General features: G+C 44.4%; 2 protein-coding genes across 5 annotated transcripts in view; one reads left to right on the top strand and one right to left on the bottom strand.

Moving 5' to 3' along the window:
* Positions 1–21,556, top strand: part of SLC16A10 (solute carrier family 16 member 10) — a 117,477-nt gene that overhangs the window by 89,257 nt on the left and 6,664 nt on the right. The window contains exons 4-5 of the mRNA XM_005684569.3: positions 11,200–11,343; positions 19,590–19,818. Of these exons, the coding sequence (XP_005684626.2) occupies positions 11,200–11,343; positions 19,590–19,818 (373 nt within the window). The remainder of the gene's footprint in view (positions 1–11,199; positions 11,344–19,589; positions 19,819–21,556) is intronic.
* Positions 6,518–21,556, bottom strand: part of LOC108636724 — a 36,332-nt gene continuing 21,293 nt past the window's right edge. The window contains exons 2-6 of one of the 4 annotated variants that reach the window (XM_018053067.1): positions 18,607–18,679; positions 14,557–14,760; positions 13,774–14,055; positions 9,735–9,882; positions 6,518–7,554 (exon numbers count right to left, since the gene is read on the bottom strand). In XM_018053067.1, coding sequence (XP_017908556.1) covers positions 7,484–7,554; positions 9,735–9,882; positions 13,774–14,055; positions 14,557–14,718 — 663 coding nt within the window. In that variant the 5' untranslated portion in view covers positions 14,719–14,760; positions 18,607–18,679 and the 3' untranslated portion in view covers positions 6,518–7,483. Of the gene's footprint in view, positions 7,555–8,333; positions 8,855–9,734; positions 9,883–13,773; positions 14,056–14,556; positions 14,761–18,606; positions 18,680–21,556 lie in introns of those variants that run through there. The other 3 variants (XM_018053065.1, XM_018053066.1, XM_018053068.1) reach the window with 3 other exon arrangements.

The raw sequence follows: 21,556 nt of genomic DNA, 5'->3' as shown, positions 1-21,556 counted from the left end.
AATCCCAGGGACAGGGGAGCCTGGTGGGCTGCTGTCTATGGGGTTGCACAGAGTCGGACATGACTGAAGCGACTTAGCAGCAGCAACAGCAGTATAGGAACATGATAGGAAGACAATACATAGTTAATATATAAGAAATCTAGAAAAGGAATCATTTACAGATAAATGAAAACAGAGCTGCTGCTTTTAGTAAGGTAGAGTAAGCTTGTCATGTCTTCCAAATTATATTTCTGTTCAGTTCAGTTCAGTCGCTCAGTCGTGTCCGACTCTTTGCGACCCCATGAATCGCAGCATGCCAGGCCTCCCTGTCCATCACCAACTCCCGGAGTTCTTAATTAGCCAAAAATAATATGTACTTACAAACAATAATATGTATTTACAAATAATTCAACATTAGTTTTTAGAAGTGATGGATGGTTTATTCAGGCATGAAAATTATCCCTAGAATGTGGACCCCATACTGCTGAAAGATGTAAGATTTGTGGTGGAGAAAGAAATTCTCAAACATTTAAAAGTATCTGATTTTACGATAAGTTGGAACGCAGCAGTAGTGTGTTTTGGTTAGGCCCTTGTACTGTGTGATGTGTTCAGTGTAAGTATGGGAAAGGCTGGTGAAGACTGTGCATCTATCTAGAACATATACTGGGGTGTTTTGTGTGGGGAGGGTCCTAACACCTCGTGAAATGATAAGAAGAACCAGGTAAGGCAGGCGGGACAAGGGTAGGGACAGAGCCTCCTCTCCACTGCTGAATCCCAGCCCCCAGCACGCCAGTAGTTTTGACCAGTTTGAGGCTGAGCTTACAGGTTGGTTGACTTGCTGGAGTATGATGTCTAGTGCTAACTTCCCTGCTCCTGACAGTTTTTCCATTCTAATTGTGCTTTATGTTCTTCAGCTCTTATGGAGAGGAGTTAATTGGTTTTGAGACTTTCTCTGATCACACATGTGTAATTAGCGACAAGGTGTCATTTAAACCTTAAATAATAGAAATAAAAGTATGTTTATCTAGACTAGTGTCAATGTGGAGTAATTTAAAGATATGGAAATGGGTGGCTAGAGGTACATAGTCAGTATATAGTTGGTCCTGCTAAGGTGGAATACCCTCTCTCATACCTTGTACCATGTGCTTCCAGGAAAATGGGATGTCTGAGTGGACCTCCACCACACAGACTAGCAGATTCTGCCGCAGCCTCGTGACCCCTGCACACATCTGTAGAGTGTAGAGTGCTCCCATGTGTTGATTATTTAATTTATGAAGTGTTGTTAAAACCTCAGCATAAATCGGGTATCCCTGGGTTTGCTCCTGTGAACACGCAGCTTCCTTTTACGTGTCTGACTCCTCGGGAGCTGTCCTAGGGACTTCTCACAGTTCCCTGCTGGTGTCTCCTGGCTCCTGGTCTCCAGCTTTCGGGGCTGCCCTGAGTCCTGGAGTCGGGGTGCCCAGTCCTGGGGTCCCTGTCCCGCATCTTCCTCGCGAGGTGCTTTCTAGGTTCAGGGTCACGTTCGCCTTCACAGCTGCCCTGTCACACATCTAGAGTAGGTGTCAGACCTGGTGCCTCCTTTTCTCTCCTGAAACCAAATTCCTAGGTCATAAAACCTACCTGTACACATAATTTTAAAAAAATCATTAATGCCCCACTTGTAACATAAAAAGAAATAAAAAGTGATTTTTGGATGAAATAATACGTATTTTAAAAGGTAATGTTTGGGATATATGTGACGACACAAAGGAACCTTGAAGGCATTATGCCAAATGGAATAAAGCAGATACAAAGTGTGTGATCTCACTCAGATGAAGCACCTAGGGGAGTCAAACTCAGAGAGATGGAAGTACAGTGAGGGCTCCCAGGGACTCTGAGAAGGGGGAAGAGGGGAGAGATTATTTAATGGGTTTGGAGTTTCAGTTTGAGAAAGTGAAGAAGTTCTGGAGATGGATGGTGGTGATAGTTACATAAGAACGTGAGTGTACTTAATGCCACTGACTGTATACACTTAAAAATGGCTTAAATGGTAAATGTTATGTGATAAAAAATTTATTAAACAAAAAATTAATTGGAAAAAAGGCAATGTTTGGGCACAACTATATCAGATGAAAATAGCCTCCATAGATTTCCAGAACATCTCTCCAAGGGAGTGAAGCAGTGTGCAGTGTCGACCTGAAACCAAGGAAGTGATGTTCAAGATCCTAGACTCTATAAGGAACAGAGCTCACAATTTCAAAGACTTTTTTATCTGCTCTGCCTAGGCCTTCCAACTCTACAGAGACTGAGAGTCATGCCAGCTGCCTTAATCCAGACCACTGAGGCTTTCTACTTTCTTATCTATCCTACAGAGGTGTGGTCCTTTTCTTCCTGAATGCTTTAAAATCACAAGACAGGACCGAACATGGCTAAAGTAATGTTAGTCACCACCACTTCACCCCGACTCTGAAGTAGTCTTATTCTTTAAAGAGGGGATACAAAATTGGGATAGACAGTTTCAAAAGTATATGAAAGTGACAGCAGTGGAAGGGAGACTGACCTGAGCTTAATCCTATTTTTCTTTTTCTTTTTTGGCCTTCCCACGAGGCATATATAGGGTCTTAATTCCCTGGCCAGGGGTCAGACGGATGCGCACTGCAGTGCAAGTATGGAGTCCTCACCATTGGGCTGCCAAAGAATTCCCTAATCCCAACGATTTTTGATCTTTATTCAGATAACTTTTTAAAAATGTGATGTGATCCTAGGGAGAGAATTTAAGAGATAACTCTTAGGAAAAAGACAAGCTCTATGGTGTGCCTTAGAAAGACTGAAGGAGAAAGGAGGCCAGAAGCCTTTTGGTAAAAGGGTTCTCTAGCCAGCATCACTAGCCTTAAAGAATCCTCGTGAGGAGAGGTTAGAAGAAGGTAGAATTTCCATGGAAGGATCAGTCTTTTATCACTTTAAAAGTAAGGGCAAAATCAAGAAGCTAAGTAAGAACTAATAATGCTCCAGGGTCATTATCAAATTACCCAGAATCCTAGTGATTTAAATAATACTTTCTGAAGTTATCCCTTCCTATTTTAAGACGAAGTCTATCTTAAACTTCAAAAATTCAGCCTGAATTGAACTAGCCTTTTGCTGGGTGCATTTGTTCATTTTGGACTATTTTTCTAAATTCATGCAGTTAGCTGTTGACTAGAAACTCCATAACCCACACCTGTCTATCTGCATGTACATTCAGCTGATGGGTGATTTTATCACCAGATGAATCCAGGAGTAAGTTTAGAAGAGCATGTATCACCTCCTCCCTTAAAAAAATTAAAAAAAAAAAAAAATGAAAACATGGAAACTCAATGATGCCTCAGAAAAGCATTAACCACAACCAGGGGTCTGCATCTGTGGAGACCTTGCTACCGCTTTGTACCTTCAAAGTGCTGTCCTGAAGCGTTAGGCAGGCATGCAGGCATGCTAGGGACCCCAGCGGAGCCTTCCCGAGCCATCCCGGCCAGAGTAGAGGCAGTCTACGTCCTTCGGAGATGGGCCAGGTCTTAACAGTTCACAGTCCACTGTGTTCATCCAACCTAGCCAGGAACCAGGGGTCTGAGAGAGTGGTGACCTTGGTGTGCCAAGAATGAGCCTCCAAGAAAGCTGTTCAGAATCATATTTGGATTTGGGTGGAATGAATAAACATTAAATCAACAGATTAAACATCTTTCATAGTTCAAGAAGGACAAGAATATTTTTTGATAATTTGAGAACTATCTGGCATGGATATTATTGTCAGGGTCACTAATAACTTCAAGTTATGTAAAAACCCTAGTGATTTATTTTTTAAGATTAAGTTCATTTTAACTTCTATAATTTAGGATTATTTGAAAGAAAGTGAAGTCGCTCAGTCGTGTCCGACTCTTTGCTACCCCATGGAGTATAGCCCACCAGGCTCCTCTGCCCATGGGATTTTCCAGGCAAGAATACTGGAGTGGGTTGCCGTTTCCTTCAGCCAGGGGATCTTCCCAACTCAGGGATCGAACCCAGCTCTCCTGCATTGCAGGCAGATGCTTTAACCTCTGAGCTACCAGGGAAGCATCTAAATCCAGATTGGTTTTGACAGATAATTCCTCTGAAACATTTTGCCAAATCTCATCTAAACAGTAGTGTGTCAAGGATGAACTTTGTTTAAATCAAAGGAAAATTATTTTTGGAAAAAACAAACAGAGAAAAATAATCAGGTCTTAAGAATTTTTAGAGTTAGAAAATGTTTTCCAAATCAGGGGTTTCCAAGCCATCAGCTCCCTTCCTTCCTTTAGAACTCGTCTTTTTCTCCCCCTTGGTGGCTGTTAAATAAGTTCCTGGAAACTCTTCCCTTTCTCAGTCTTGACTTTTATGTGTCTTAGTAGTGCCATGGAAACCCATCTCAATGAAATGGAAAGACTGGCCGTTTAAAAAAACAAACAGAGCCAGCTGCCCATGCCTCCTAGAGTGCTGGCAGGCCAAAGGTCTGCCCTCCGCTGGGTTAGCTGCTGGGGAGGCAGGCAGTACCCATGCCACGCTTTACTCGCAACAGGAACCTTATTAGTAGAGACAGTGGGCTGCCTAAGATATTAGTCCTTAAAAGTGTTGGCAGGCAAGAGATTCTGTTTTCACTTCAAGTACATCTTAGAGCTGTTTTACTTCAAAGCACAGTTGATCAGATTTAACATGTTAAAATGATATTTTGAGGCTGCCCTAATCAGCACTTGTCTTAATGGTTGTAAAGTCCTATTTCAATGTTAAATTATGTAAAGGGATTAATTTTATGTACCCAAATCTGTAGGCTTAGTTTTCTGCTATCTGTAGTCACCTCACTGGACTTGCTGGTGTACTCTACTCATGCAAAGCTTTCTCAGGGAATGCCCTGCAGTGCTGACTTACTTTCTTAGCAAAAACAAAGATGGAGAAAACACAATTATTGTAAAAAAGAAAGAAAAAAACAAAACAAACCCTCAGTCCATTCAGATTTCTGTTCGTTCTTTGAAGTCAAAGGGTAATATAAAGTTTTGATTTGCAACAAAATCTGAGATTATCCATTAACCACTCTAGCAGCCTTCTACTGCCTTTCAGATGTACATGCAATTTTTAAAGGGACCAGGCTTTTTCTTCGTGTTTGCCTTTAAAAAACAGTATATATTTAAGTAGAATACACTTAAATACTCCATCTTAAAGAGTTATGGAGTAGCTTTTCGGGTGTTGAAAGGATGTGTTCTTAGAAATTAAATTGCATGCAAGGAAGAAGCAACAAGCTGAACCTGCTAACCTCAGGTTAGAAGAGATTAGCTTGCTCAGGAAGAGCAAGAGGACAGAAGTGCTCGGAACTCAGAATCCCTGTGGGGAAGGAGGAAGCTGGGGAAATTTTGAGTTCCACAGCCCCTGAAAATACGGCGCAGCATTTATTATCCCGCTTTTGAAGGTAACGTGTGAATGTAAACGACACAGGTCCCTTGTCCCCACCAAAAGGAGTGCAGCAGCACTGCCTGTTGTCTGCCTCCTCCCCAGCTTGACGGTGTGGATCTGACGAGGGCAGAGGATCGGGGATTGAGATGCCCACAGACAAGGACAGGTAATGACTGCTGCCTGGAATCTGTTCTCTCCCAAAGGGCATAGTAACTGCAACAACAGTGGGTGATAAACAGGAAACAGGGTTTTGTTTTTCCCCTCCGTTCTGCAGAGGGGGTGGTTCCATTAGCCCCATAGCCTGCAGTCCTCTCCTGGGCCTGCTTTTACCGCGCTTTCCTGGCCTTCCTGAAACACTGCCTTTGTTAGCACTTGCTACTTGAGTCAGTCAGCTGTTACTACAAGTCTGCTGTCAGAAATAAAGTTGTTTTTGTTTAACGTTTTCAGTAGTTTTCCTCCTTTAACTGCTATCCCCTAATGATACATAATTTAACTTATATGTACCAAAGTTTTATCTGTTTGTAATAAATTATGTAAAAGATATTAAATGAAGACCACCCATCCCCTTAAAATGGTGCTGGTGGAGGGGAGGACAGTGAGCCTAATAACTATTTATCACATGGCCAGATAACACGCAATCTTAGAAAGCAGTACTGTAGGTGATTATTGGACTTTTCCTTTTTTTCCCCACACTGCCAGCCTTGTGGGATCTTACTAATAGTTCCCCAACCACATATGTAACGCAGGCGCTCAGCACCAAGTCCTAACCACTGGACTGCCAGGGAATTCCCTAGTTATTGCATCTTTTGGACCAGTGAGCTCCTTGTTTTGCCGCCGCATAGCGTCACTGGATTTCAGGGGCTTCCGTAGATAAAGTGAGTTGAGGTTCCCTTCTGTTGGGCCATCTTCTGTCGTGAAACAATTCGTCAAGGAGAAGCTTGAGTTCCTAGTGCACGTCAGCTGTGTTGGAGCTGGTTTCACATGATGGCTGCCTGCTGAGCTTCCTGCACAGTTGACTCTCTGAGCCAAAAGACTCAGCCTGGCTTCTCAGTGACGTCCCAGTGTCTGTAACTGTGGCTCCTCTGTCGGGAAGAGGTGAGAGGGGAAGCCAGGCTGAGGCCAACGCCAGGCGAGGGTCACTTTCTTAGGCACTGGCTCTGGGCGCTAGCGAGTGGGGAGGAACTTTTCCTTTCACTTGGCTGATCAGAATCGTGTCCTCCATGGAGGGAGGCTGAATCGCCCTGTACTTGAAGTGGGGATGGATAGGAGGGAAGGGGGTAAACCGTGAGGTCGCGTGTCTTGTTCCCTTCTTTCACCCGTAAATAAGGAGTGAGAAGCTAGGATGGGATTTAAGTTCTTGGTTATATTTGGATAACAAAACAAAAAGAGGGTTTCACTCAGTCCAGAAATGGCTTCTGTGACTGATGAAGTTCGGTTGTTGCTGGAATGATGGAAAATGTTGCAAGAGCAGGCAGCACCCAGGCTCTGGTCATCCCTGAGAGGTGCGCAGCCCTGGAGTAAACATGTCAGAATAGAAACAGAAGACGAGTCCCTGCCCTAAAGGCACTTCCACATTTGGATAAAGTTGGTCTTAAAACCACTGTTCTAAAAATGATGTTATCCCGTTGAAGTGAAGTGTTAGTCACTCAGTTGTGTCCGACTCTTTGGGACCCCATGGAAGCCTGCCAGGCTTCTCTGTCCATGAAATTCTCCAGGCAGGAATACTGGAGTGGGTTGTCACGCCCTCCTCCAGGGAATCTTTCTGACCCAGGGATCAAACCCAGGTCTCTAGCATTGCAGGCGGAAGCCACTGGCGAAGCCCATCCCTGTGTAGGTAATGGCTTCTAATAAGAGCTTTGTATTGGTTTAAATACGTTAGGTTAAATATGGGAACATCTGGTCAACATTTTCATGTCCCTACCCATGTGACTTTTATTGGAAATACCAGTTTTGCCAGTTCTTGTGCCTTCTGCTAAACTCAACTGTGTGCCAGTCTCCAGAGGATGAAGAATGGGTGCGGATTCCGGGAATAGTTGCAGCAGTAGTGGGGGGCCCAGGCTGGTAGAATACATCAGCTCTCCCGCGGGCTGTTTCCTCAATGAGGAAGGATCTGTCGGACCAATAGATGCCGCCTCCCCAGATGCTCTTCTCCAGCTCCCTTACTTCCTGCCCAAGCAAAACCAAAAGACAAATAAAATAAACCACAGCTTAACTTTGAAAATTTTGGCTGAGGGTAGGAAAGGAGGTATTAGAAGCTGAAGTTGTTGCTTTATTTCAAGAACAATAACAAAATTCAATGAAATAAGGCCCGTTATAGCTGAAGAAGTAAGTTTCCACTTAAGCATAATTTGAATTTACCAAATTTACCATTATTTCGCGAGACCCCCAGACATTTATCCTCATTATTCCTTTTAAGGATTACAAAGTGTAGAGCAGGGGAAGAAAAATAAACCACTAATAAAGGATGATAGTTTGGCAGGCATGTGTTCCTAGTTTCATCAGAAGAACGACTGGCATATTCAGTCTGGCTTGAATACTATAGAGTGTCTCTTAGAAAATTACGCTAGAGCCTTTGAGTGATTCCTAAAGTGGATTAATACATGAGAGTCTGAATTCAGATTCCAAATAAAGCTGATGAATTCCCGTAATTATATCTCACCTGCCTCAGATCAGGTTATTCATTTTTTTCAGAACTGAGCTGGAATCCATCTCTGATAAGGACCTGGAGGAATTTGCCAGTTTGAAGTCACTTTTATCAACAGCTGTTTTATCTTTGTGTCCACAAGGGAATTTCTTAGACCAGCATTCTTCAATAGAAATATAATGCAAGGCACATGTCATTTAAACTTTTCTTGTCATATTTTTAAAAGTTAAAAAGAAAAAAGACCTCAGAAATGAAATGTTTTCATAATATATTTTATTTAGCCAATATAGCCAAAGTATTATTCCAACAAAGAATTGGTATTTTGAAATTATTGAGATAGTTTTTACATTTTTTTTCCACTAAGGTTTCTAAATTTTCTGTGTGTTTTACACTTAAAGCACCTCTCAGTTCAAATTCGCCACATTTCTGACGTGGGTGCTTGAGGCGGCAGCTGGAGGTGAGGCTTCATCTGACAAACCAGGAGTCTGAGCTTTACCCTGAAGGCTGCAAGGCCACAGTGGTGGAGCAGTGTGTTTAAAATGTTGAACTTCATCTGGTGGTCTCAGGAAATGCAGGTTAGAGATTTAGGAGTGAGGGCTCTGGCCCGTGGCACGTTCAAGCGGGTGTAGGGATCCAGGGGAGGAGTGATCACCCAAAGGAAAAACAGTGTGGGGAGCGTGGACCAGGGGAGGCTGTCTGAGAGGTTTGGGAGGACAGATCATGGGAACTGGATGGTGGCTACTGGATTTGAGGGGAGGGGAGTGGTCTAGGATGGTCGTCCAGTTTTCACCTGGGTGGCTGGGTCAACAGCAGTGGTGGTGGCTGAAAGGGAAGGAGGAAGGTTGTGAGCCTGCCAGGCTCCTCTGTCCGTGGGATTCTCCAGGCAAGAATGCTGGGGTGGGTTGCCATGCCCTCCTCCAGGGGATCTTTCTGACCCAGGGGTGGAGCCCAGGTCTCTTCCTGTCTCCTGCATTAGTAGGCAAGTTCTTTCCCACTAGCGCCACCTATGACGCCAGAAGGGCTGGGGAAGGCACTCAGTACTTAAGGTGCCCATGAAGGCTAGGCAGAAACCCAAAGAGGATGTAAGGGTTAGGTAATCAAAGACAGCTTTATAGAAAAGGCGGGACTTGGGCAGAGTCTTAGAGAACCAGGAGAAGCAGCAGCAGAAATGTAGACAGATGAGAAGGTGTTGGACGTGTCTCAGTGACACTGTGATTAAACCTTCCTGCTGGGCCAGATGAGATCAAAGCTGTAGACGTGTTGTGTTTGGCACACATGGGGTTGGATCACGCAGTGTTCTAAATTTAAGATAGATGCCAACATTTCCACACAAAAAATCCAGATTTCTGACTTTTCTTTAAAATAAAAGGCAGCCAGGAGGTTGATTTGGCAGCGCAGGAGGTGCTATATGGTAATGATGGGACAGAGTGTACGCGGCCCCTCTCCAGCAAGTCTCTCTTATTCCTTTCTGCTGTTTACCCGAATCCTGTAGACACTTGAGTTTTCTGAGTCAAGGATTGGTAGGTAGCATAGTTATAGAGATAGATCAGTGACAGATTATGGAGGGCTTTTCATACCAAAGTAAGGAGTATAAAGGTAGTCAGCTGATGTATGGGGGACTGATGAGACTGAAGCCGTGTTTAGGAGAGTTGCTCTGTTCTGGCTGTTGGGCATTTATTTATTTGGCTGCGCCAGGTCTTACCTGTGGCATGCAGTATCTTCATGTGGGATAGGTCCTTGTGTAGCATGTGGAATCTAGTTCCCTGGCCAGGGATCGAACCTGGGCCCCCTGCGTTGGGAACACAGCATCTTAGCCACTGACCATCTCCTTGGAGAGTTATCCTGGACCACTGTGAAAATACAAAAGTGAGGGAGAACAGTTAACCAGTTTTGAAAGGGAAAGGAGAGATGTGATGGTGCTGGTTACCCACGTAGGCCTAAAACTGCAAAATGGAGGTCTTCTCAGGCAGTGTCGTCCGGAAAGGCTGCAGGTGCCACAAGCAGGCCATCTGGGCCAGCGTGCTTTCTGGGAAACCGGCTTTGCCGGCTGTCAGAATTCAGGCCAGTGTTTGGTGTAGGGGACAGTGAGTCTGATTGTTTGAAACAACTGTTTGATATCATCGCTCTGTGATTGCAGAGAAAGCAGTGGAAGTACAGACACGCCTTTTCTCCTTGCCATGAGCACAGATAGGTGAGCGTGAGAAAGTGGTGGTGCTGCGCAAGGAGCGGGAAGCGTGGGACTCGGGGCTGTGGGAACAAAGCTTGTGTTAGACAGTGGGTGTGAGGCACGGTTTCTGTATAGCTCCCAGTGTAGCGCCTGCTGGTCACACTCCTTCTCAAACAGTCGGTGGTAGATCGGCAGTCACTGTTCTAAGTAGACTGTACATGGAGGGCCGGCTTCTTTAGCAAGAAGGCTAAAATTAATGTCACTCTTAACTGTGAGTCAGGCCCTAAGTTCTTTACATAGATATTTTATTTAATCCTTACAAGCACCTTCTTGAAGTACTAGTGCTGTCTCCATTTTACAGACAAGGAAGCTGAGGCCCTAGAGGTTAAGAACTTGACTAAGGTCATAGGGCTAACAAGGGATGGAAACAGGACTTAAATGCAGACAGTCTCTCATGCCTTTCTTTTAACCACTGTGTTAAGCCGCTCCTGTAGTTCTGTCTGTTCTAATGCCACACAAATAGGCAGATCCTCAGATAGAGAAGCCTTATGCCTTTGTCTTGGAAGCTCCAGTGTAACTTACTTCAGTTTGGGTTAGGTCCTCCTAGAAGAGATGAGACTCCAGAATCGAGCCTTCAAACTGGCTTTCAGGGGAGCAGATGATGGGCCGGGTCCTTGGGTGACCTTGTGGTGTGGTGTGTTCAAAGATCTCTTCTCTTTAGCTCATGGCCCAGTGATAACTGATAAAGGGTGTGCTGGTTACCTTTTATTAAAAATGTTTTTAAAGCCCTCTTATAAAAATTCTTATTTATACAAGCTAAACCACGTTGCGTTTTCCTCGGGTGTTCTCATGAAAAATTATCATAGACAAATTTTTATAAAAATTTGACTTTGGAAAGAGAGTCTATTACGTGTACAAAAAAAGGCATTTGTACAAAGCCTCAAAACTCGCCAAGTTTCCCTATTGCATTTCATGTGGCTTCTTTCTCTTTGGCCTACAGATGAAACATGTGAATGAAAAGTTTCAGGATGAGAAGAATAAAGAGGTGGTTCTCATGTGCATCGGCATCACTTCAGGAGTCGGACGGCTGCTCTTCGGCCGGATCGCGGATTATGTGCCTGGAGTGAAGAAAATTTATCTCCAGGTACTTTCTTTTTTTTTAAACATCTTGTACTATGTAAAGTCTAAAACCTCATTGATGAACCTCCCATGTACCCATCCCACAGTGTCGAGCATTATTGCATGCATTTCCAAGGGAACTAAGAAGTATAGGGAAATGCCTTCAGGTCAGCCCGTGCGAGTGGAGATGGGCTTGTGGTGGTGCTTTGATTCTTCTTTTTTTTCTATTTTGCTGTGCTGGGTCTTCTTGGTTGTGTGAGGTCTGCTCTTTGTTGAGGTGTGCAGGCTTCTTGTTGCGGCGATGTCTCGTCACGGAGCACAGGCTCTGGGGTGTGTGGCTTCAGAGGCTGAGGCATGTGGGCTCAGTGGTGGTGGTTCCCAGGCTCTTGAGCGCGGGCTCAATAGAAGTTGCTCTGTGGCATGTGTGATCTTCCTGGACCAGGGATTGAACCTGTCCCCTCTGCGTTGTTAAGTGGATTCTTTACCACTGAGACCCCAGGGAAGCCCTTACAGGTACTTCCTTAATAAGCCTTTCTTCCTCTAGTGAATTTATCCTTGTCACATAATGGCTCATATATGTACTTATTTACTTAAATTATTCCGTAATGTGAGAACTATTCTCTAGACCTTTTAACGAGCAGCTTTTAAAGGGCAAAATCAGTTATGAGGTCTGGGTTTTTTCTCTGGCTGTGCTGCACGGCATGTGGGATCTTAGTTCCCCACCAGGGGTTGAACCAGTGCTCCGGTTTGCCGAGGGCGCTCCGAGTCTTGACCGCTGGACTGCCAGGGTAGTCCAGAGTTTGGGCTTTTCAACGTGAGAAATTGGCGAACAAACAGCATTCTTTGTTCTGTCATGGAACTGCACCAAACCAGAATGGTTCTCTATCTTTTGCTTTTTCTAAGAATGCTTTATTTTTGACGTAGTTCTCATGGTCATGTGCCTTTTGCAGTACCCTGTGAAATTCAGGGATGTGCATGTCTTTTGAGTTTCTTCACTGCAGATTGCCTTCTGGGTGTTGTGGGCTGTGCTGTCCCGAGACCATACCGTTGTTCACTTCACAAGTATTTAAGTGACTCCTCCACGCCCGGTACTGTGCTAAATGCTACAGATGAAACACCATCTGTGTGCTCTGTGACGAACGGTCTCTGGGAGAGACAGATAAAGCCGTGCTGCAGCACAGTGGAATAACGGGGCTAGGCGGGCCACAGAAACACAGGCACGAAGCAGCTGAATCACTAGAGGAGGTCTGAGCAGGCTCCCCTGGCTGGCGGACTGTTGAGAGGTGACAGTTAGATAGATAAGGAAAACAGAGGAGAGAGCTGCAAGCAGAGGAAGCCACATGGGCGAGGAGATGGAGAGGTGGCATTGTGTGCTGTGCCCAGGAGACAGCGTGTGAGTGGACTAGAGAGAGAATCGTAGGTTGGCTGGCTGGCGAATAGGCAGGAGTCAGGTTGGGAAGGGCCTTTGTGAACACAGAAGAGGCTGAGCTCGGTCCTGAATCTGCCAGGAGCCATTAAGGATTTTTAATACGAGGCGTGACAAAGAGTTGTATTTTATAAAGCTTAACCTAGCAGCTGTGAAGGGTGAGTACAGAGGAGGCGGGGCCAGGGTTCATCCAGCCACAAAAGGCGACATACTGTGTGGTTCCCTGTACACCTGGTGTCCAGCATTGGCTGATCCAGGGACAGAAAGTGTAGATCAGTGGTTGCTGGTGGCTGAGCGAAGGAGGGTCTGGGGAGTAACTGCTGCTGGCTGTGGGGTTTCTTCTGGGGTGACGTAAATATTCCAAAACTACACAGTAGTTTGTGACGGTCAGTGAACCAAGTGCGCCTTTCCTCCTTGCCCTGCCCTTCAAGGTGCGTGCTACCACGCTTACAGATGCGAACTCAGGGGGACAGAGGCTGCCTCACTGTGGCTATCTCTATAGATCTAGGCGGTCAGCGCAGTAAGGAGTCTGGTCACATAGCTGGAAGGCTGGGAGAGTACTACCTTTGAAAGTATTGCTGTTACGATCATTCCTCTTTTTATTAACACCTTAACTGTGGGTATCTCTGTCGCGTTTAACAGAACAGTCTTGTTCTCAAGTGTCAAGGGAGCCCTCTAGTGGACATTTGTTGCCTTACAGCCTTTCGGCTTCCTTTCATTTATTAAAAGAGAGGACAGGGAGGCCTGGCGTGCTGCAATTCATGGGGTCGCAAAGAGTCGAACACGACTGAGCGACTGAACTGAACTGTGCCCCAAGCACAGCCCCACCCCTGGTGGGTGATACAAACATGATACAGACATTGTCCTTGAGTTCCCAGAGCAAGACCTGAGGCAGGGAAAAGCTGGGCATGATTGGGAACTCAAGAAGACAGGGAGAGTGGCCTGGGAAGAGGTTGGAAAGAGCAGGGCATGGGGAGAGGAGGGGCCAGATTAAACAGAGCCTTGGAATACGCAGTGGAGACATTTTACTTTAAGCACAGTAGGCCTTGCTGGAGGATGACGTGATCTTGCAGTTTGAAGTCGGCGTGGTTGCTCCATGTGTGGAGGATTGAGGACTGCGAGGGAAGCGGGAGTGCAAGAGGGAGGGAGACCAGGGAGGCGATGATACAGAGTCCAGGTTAGAGAGGATGAAGCCCAGACTGCGGTGACACGATGGGTGAGGTCACGGCGTGTTTTATGCATCAGCGCTTTACTCCAAAACAGCTTTGACTTTAGAAAGGTTTCCCCTCTAGAGGTGGACAGTCGGGTCATCTACAACGTAACGGGGGCAGATACGTTAGTAGTTCATGTGACTGAGGAAGGAAAACAGCCTGCACTGACTTGGCCCACGTGTGGCCTACAGTTACACGGAAGTGAGTGCAGGATGAGTAGCTTCATTTTGGATGAAAGGTTGGCCACAGACTGGCTGCTTTTAAGCCGCATCTAGTTTTTTTCATCCAATGTGGCACAGTGAGTGTCACACCTGGTAGTGTGTGCTGAGTCACAGGCGAGGTGGCTGCAGCCCAGAGAGGCCTGTGGAGCAGAAGGCTGGCCGTTAGCGTCCTGTGCTGTGGGGAGCCGCCAACAGCCCTCCCCGCTCTCTCCCCTGCCCCAACTCCCGAATGTTGTGTGGTTTTTGATTCTTGGCTCTTCTCTGCTGTGATCAAGTCCAGCTCTGCCTGTCGGCTTATTCCTCCTCCCCTCCCTGTCTCCCTGCCTGGCTGTTTACCCTCTGGCCCCACCGTTAAGGGCTGGAATGCTTCCGTAGCTTACCTCCCTCTCCTTCCTTTCGTGGGTGCTGGGTTTTCTCAGACACGCCTGCTTCTTGCTTCTGTTACAGCTCAGCCTGGTCGGGGCAGTTCTCCTCCCTCCCTGTCCCTGTGACACCAGTTCCGAGTGGCTTCCTGGCCTGGGACACAGTTTGCAGCATCCCATGTGGTCTGCTTTGAGGGCACAGTCATCTTGGGTTTGGGGAGGCTGCAGAGCAGAAAAGCACAGACTCTAAAGTGAGATACAGCTTGTCTCCAGATCCTGCAGAGGGCTGTGTGAGGATTCATGGTGACAGCTTATGTAAACTGCCTGCCCAGGGGAAATCACTAGTAAATCCTTGCTTTTGTGAGATTTTAATATTCTGTTGAATACTGAGGCAGATCCTGATTTGAAACAGGTCTCAAGAAAGGAGACCTTGGTTTTTCTGATGTGGGGATCTTTGCTTATAGGTAACAGAGTTTAGGAATATATCTTACACTTTTGCTAAAGAGTTCTGAATTTAAACTTCCAGCAAGGTCTTGGGTAACCGAGTATTTTCAGCCTAACAATTCTGAATACTGAGCGAAGAGGTGATCGAAATGTGTTATATAGAATGATGGGTGAAGAGAATCTCTGCAGAGATTCCCGGAGTACTTCACTAGGAGAGGGAAGACTGTGTCCTGGCATCTTCCCGGCCATCTCTCGTAGCTTCACAGGCCTTTCTAGTCACCAGTACATTACTGCAGATTTCTGTTTTTACTGTGTACCTGTTTCAACAGTGTGAGTGTTTCACAGGTGTGCAAGTTGTAACTCTAATGAAAAGAATCGAAAGCTTTGGGTTAAGATCACTTTCCCATTGTGTCAGATTGCTCTGTGCTGTGCACATACCAAAGTTTGGACATCACATCCATGTATGTAAGCAGACAAACCTCGATGAGTGCGCACAGGAAAGGTCTGGGAGGACCATCAAATTACTGAGTGGGTATTCCTGACCAGGAGCGTGTGGGTTGAGGGTGGGAGGGGGTTGAAGGAAGACTTTCATTTATTACTGTATACATTTTTCTACAGTTTGAATTTTGTCAGGAATATATTCATGAGTTACTTTTGAAATGCAGAATTGTTTTTTGTAATTTAGAAAAACGAAGCACTTTTAGATCCGTCTTCTTCTGGAAGTCACTTCTGCTTGAAGTAGAACGAACGGCGCCGCGTTGCCCAGTTTTGTTGTCGGTGGTGCTGTTTTTGTTCCCTTTTAGTATTTTATATTTTCTGAAAGATACCTTGGGATGAAAGGTATATGCTTTACCAAACATAAGCTACTTCTACAATGGTATCCAGATATTTCGCAGTTCCTCTGCCTGAACAAGGAATCAGACTATGATTCTCTCTTCTCACCTGGGCTGTGGCACTGGGGCTGGTTCCTCCTCCAGGCAGAAATGGTGGTGTTTATGTGCAGTAGGAAAGCTGAACAGACTTCTGGGCGAAGTACTTCCACAGGACTGCGTGCTTTAGAAGAAGCCGGATGCCCGGCTGTGCCCTAAACACTTCCTTTTGGTGTGATGGACCTGAAGACCACTGCTGCCAACTAGTGGGTTTCTAGCCAGAGGCTCTGAGAGTCTGCAAACTTTATATTGAATAAACTCATAGGAGCAACAGGAGAATATAAATTAATATCATTTGCATCTGCCTCTGAAAGTGCCTTCTGCTTATTCAGGTGCAGCTCATTTTTTCCTCTTCCGTCATTATGCTTAGATTTCTGAGCAAAACTTCCACTGACATTTCCTCCAAAAATGTTCTTTGTGACAGAAATGGGAGCTGTAATAGCAAGGACTTTTTTTGTTGTTGTTCTTAGGTACATAAACTAACTGAAGCAGGGGGTTATTCTTCTAGAGATTGTAATATTATGACAGAAGATATTTCCTGTACAGTTTTAAGAAGCAGAAGCAAGAAAGACTTCTCAAAAGTCAATGTCTCATTAAATGAGACACATTCTAGGCTCAGTGCCGGAGCCTAGAAAAGGGTTAGGAACCTTTGAATCTCTTTTTAAAATCTAACCAGAGCTACTGTGTTTGGGGTGGAAAAAAAGATTGTAATACTAAATTACTCACCTTTCACACTGGGGGCTTGTATCTACAGATCAGTAGATATTTGGGGAAGTGATGAGCTTCCTACACGCACAGTGTGCTAAACCTTGGTCTGTGCGACTTGTGGGTGGAGTGTTCCTGAGTGTGGGGAACAGGTATGTCCGTGTCCGCTTAGCCTGCTACCTCTGAACTTAGCTACAGTTAGGGTAGTTACACCTGCTGAGAAACAGCAGCATTTCTCAGTACTATTTAGCTGCAAATAAGGCAGAAGTAGCCAGGTATTTTCTGAGAGACACTAAAGAATAAGTGTGTAAATTTCTATCAATTCAATTCTTAAAGAAAAACCAAGAAATTTTACTTTAAATAACAACTAACAATTTTTATTTAACAATTATTGTTAAAATTTAACAGTTCTACATACTGTCAAATAGTTGAAAAAGAGAATATAAATTAATATAATTTCAATTGAGAAAAGGTAAGCTAGTAGTCAGGTAAAGTATTAAGAAGTAATAATGTGCTCAAAATATATAATAATAAACTTGAAATTCTTATATGAATGATTTCTTAAAAAACTGAACAAAGAATAAAAATTTGAAGGGGCCAAAAATGAATAGAAAAATCAGGATAAGCACTGTAAGTGCCTGGGTCTTGTGTTAAATGAATCCGGTCCAAGAAAACATTTGTTTACTCAGCAAAACTGACTTTGTGCTATAAGCTTTCAGCATTCACTCTAGTTGTCTTATCTTGCAGGAGATTTGTACTGAACAAAATATGAAAAGAACAGGAAGTGCATTCTGAGCTAACCTAGTATAAGTACAGTGGTGTGGTTGGCATTAAACCCATTGAATCTGGCCCCGTGATGTCCTAACATTTTATTCCAGGTTTGCTGGAATTTTATCTCCTTTGTGTTTGTATAGATAGAGTAAAACTGTATCTAATAAATAATAATAGGATTGGTCTAATTAGTTTTTCAATAACAATAGCTCCTTAGCTCTAGATGGTAGATGGGAAGCATCGGGAAGTCTTTCTGCCAGGGTCACAGAGGTCTGGACCCGGGCCTGTCCTCTGGGCCTTAGTTCTTTCCAGCCTTAAGGCTGCAAGCCCAGTGCTTAGCCAGTCTGTGTCTGTTAGTCACTCAGTCGTGTCCGACTCTTTGCAAGCCTGCCAGGCTCCTCTGTCCATGGAATTCTCCAGGCGAGAATACTAGAGTGAGTTGCCATTTCATCCTCCAGGGGATCTTCCCAACCCAGGGATCGAACCCAGGTCTCCTGAACTGCAGGCAGAGTCTTTATCATCTGAGCCACCAGGGAAGCCCAAAGCACTAAGTGGCACTAAGGAATTATGCTTCCACTTTAATGGAAATTAGATGTGAGGAAAAGATGTTTAAGTAGAGCATAAACAATCAGAATGTGGAGATCAAGTTCTTTAGGAAAAAATGTGAAGTGCCAGACTTCTTTTTCAAATAGCCAACCCTGAGTCTTAAACTAATTCTACCATAAAGCCATATTTACTCAGCTATATAATACAGTGGTGTCAGAAAAGAAACCAACTTGGATTTTTTTTTCCCCTGGCCTCACTGAGTGGCATGTGGGATCGTAATCCCCTGACCAGGAATCAAACCTGTGTCCCCTGCATCGGGAGCACAGCGCCTTAACCACTAGAGCGCCAGAGAAGTCCCAGCATGGAGTTTGAAGTCTTCAAGAACGTTTCTGATTGTGGGGTCAGTGGATGACGTGTGTCAGAGTCACCTGGGGAGCTTGTGAAAACCACCATTGGGGGTCCCTTGTCTTCAGGTGATCCTGCTGTGCACTGCGGTGGTGGGGGCTGCCCCGAGGCCCTGCCAAGCTTGGTGTCCCCCAGTGAGCCCTGAGCAAACAGAGCAGATGAAGGTGGAGGTCCAGAGCGCTGCTCTCTGGGGCCTCTCCCTTCCTTCCCTGCCCCGCCGTCATCAGAGGGAGCCCTCTAGGGACTGTTCCATTCCCCTGCTACTTACTGCCCAGGCAGGCCATGGCTTCCAGGCTGGCTCCACCCGGGGTTACTAAACCTCCCAGCATCACTCGCTTCACCTGTAAAATGGGGAAAATATTAGGGCTCACCTCATAAAGTCACCAGCTAAAGTCCTTAGAACAATGCCTGCATTTCATAAGCATTTAATAAATGATAGTTTCTGTTATATGCATACTTTAAAAAAGCTGATTCTTTTTAAAACATCTATTCCAGCTAATGAGTGAATGATACAATTTTAATTAGTTATTTGCCTAAAAAATTGAATTGTCCACTCCTTCCTTTTTTGTACCCACCATGCTTTGAATATACAACTGGAACATCTAGAATACTTCTTGTGTACTTATTTACATAGTCACCTCTTCATAACCCAAGGGTATGAACCAGGTTTATTCACATAGCACAGTACATAGAACAGAGCACAGGAGCTGCCCACAGGCAGGGAAAATCCAATGTTTGATTCTATTAGTCATTCTAACAAACTGGAAGCTCTGTGAGGTGAAGGATAGGTCTGGCTGGCATATTTTCATTGTGCAGAGGACTGACGCCAGTAAAATGCAAATAATTTCAAAGGTAAAATTTCTAAATCATACGTTGGATGAGTGAATTTGAGCTGATATTCAAAGAACAAATACATAATGAGCACTGACCAGGTACAAGATCCTTAAACATTATATGTAGGGCCAAAGATGACTTTTGTACAGATTCTGATCTCAGAGCTCACCGCTGGGAAAGGAAAGTAAGTATATAAAAACCCTTACTTTTTTCTTATACCTTAATGGAAATACTGAGAAAGTGTGAGGGGAATTCAGGGAAGATGACTGTGGGAGTCGATTATGTATGTAAAATCAAGGCGAAGTGGGCTGGGGAGGTGACTAACCGGTAACCGCTTAAAAGCCCTACGCATGTCGCGCAGTAACTGTGATGCTGCCTCGTTCCGAGCGCAGCGCTGACACTGTGTGCCTGTCCCAGGTCCTGTCCTTTCTCTTCATCGGTCTGATGTCCATGATGATCCCCCTGTGCAGAGTCTTTGGGGGCCTCATTGCTGTCTGCCTCATCATGGGTCTCTTCGATGGATGCTTCATTTCCATTATGGCCCCCATTGCCTTTGAGTTGGTTGGTGCCCAGGACGTCTCCCAAGCAATTGGATTTCTGCTCGGATTCATGTCTATACCCATGACTGTGGGCCCACCCATCGCAGGTAAATAACATTGTCCTAGCATTGTCTACTGTCGGTCCTGAGTCTCACATGTTAAATATATAATGATTTATTGGTTTTTGGTGTCTTGCTCTTGTATATGCCTTATCTATAACGTTTTTACCAAGACCAGCAGATGGCATGTTGGAAAAATCTGCTGATGAGTCCTCTTACTCTTATTGATATCTTAAACACCCGCTGAAATGTATAGCAGTTAGCTTCTAGACTTGAAGACTTAAGAGTTCCTATGTTAGTAAGTGTTTTGGAGGAATAGGAAATGTGATTTCTTTCTATCAAGAGGTGAAGATTCTGAAAGATTTCTAAATATGTATGAATTGTGTAAGAGATCATAGTCCTCCCTGAGAAATAGTTAAATGAAAAGTAACACTTAACAGGAGAACCCAAATGTCTGTCAGTAGATGAATGGGTAAGCAAAACGTGCTCTATCCATACAATGGGGTTCTTCAGCCACAGACAGGGACGAAGTATCGTACTGGTACGCACCACCAGGTAGATGAACCTCAAACCTTATGCTACGTGTGAAAGAAGCCAGATACAAAAGGTCACGTGTTATTCCATTTATGTGAAATGGCCAGAATAAATTCAGAGGCAAAACAGATGGGAGGGGATGGCGGGAAGGGGGATTAGGGAGTAACTGCATATTGGGTGTGGACTTCTGGTGTGATGAAAGTATTTTTGAACTAGAGAGAGAGTGGTGGTTGTACAATGTTGTAAATATACCAGATGCCACTAAAATGGTTAATTTAATGTTATGTGAATTTTACCTTTAGAAATCTGAATGATAGTATAAAGTTGTCTCATGTTCAATACTAACTGGGTACTACTATAAATTATAAGATTTGATATAAATATTATGAAATTTAAATGTATGTACTAGCATCTGTCTTGTATGTGAGTGGCTCAGTGAAAGTTCACTTCAGTTCATTCTCAGATTCAGAACCACACATATCAGCAAATTTGGGAACCTAGTCATGAATCAAGCAAGCAGAACCACTACTGAGCAGACAAAGTGAAATATCAGTTCTAAAAATCACAGTCTCCTTGAAGGAGAACCCTGCAGTCCTTCCCCTCTCTCCCAGTTAACAACCTGTTTTTACATCTTACATGCTTAGTTAGGGTTTCCAAGTCCACAGCAAGTTATAGGAGGCACTTTAGTAGAAGTGGTGTTTCTGTTTGCCACTGGAAGTGACTATAACAGATCAAGAATGAAGGGGGTAACAGGAAATTCCCAAAGTGGGCAGAGAAACACCAGGAGGTTCTAGGGATTACAGTATGACAGCCTAACGTAGTCTGTGTTCATAAGGATGCAAGGTTCAGTTATACATGGAATAGTCTCATTCAGATAGGAAATGCATATACATAGATACACTGTATGTTTTAGGTTTCTGTTTGGAATTACTGTACACTTTTTTTTTTTTTCTCCCAATGTGTTGGTATTTACCTGAACAAATCCTCAGCTGTTTATTTAGCAGAGTCAGATACTCCTTATAATGTGTTCTGGAACATTTCTGGTCACTTAGGTTGTACAGTAAAAGTCTGAAGCACTAAGATAACTTTTAAAATCTGGATTTTGTTAGCAAAATAGAAATAAGGAGTACTCTGACAGTTTTCAGAAGCACAGCCCTAGGCTCTATTAGAATACCACATCTGTATTCTTACATTTTCCCCTCAGGTGCTGGCAAACCTTAGTATCTTTCCAAAATGTATTTAACAGTGTAAC

Source organism: Capra hircus, chromosome 9, assembly GCF_001704415.2.
Source record: "Capra hircus breed San Clemente chromosome 9, ASM170441v1, whole genome shotgun sequence".
NCBI classification, from domain to species: domain Eukaryota; kingdom Metazoa; phylum Chordata; class Mammalia; order Artiodactyla; family Bovidae; genus Capra; species Capra hircus.
This window is presented reverse-complemented; position numbering and strand designations above follow the sequence as displayed.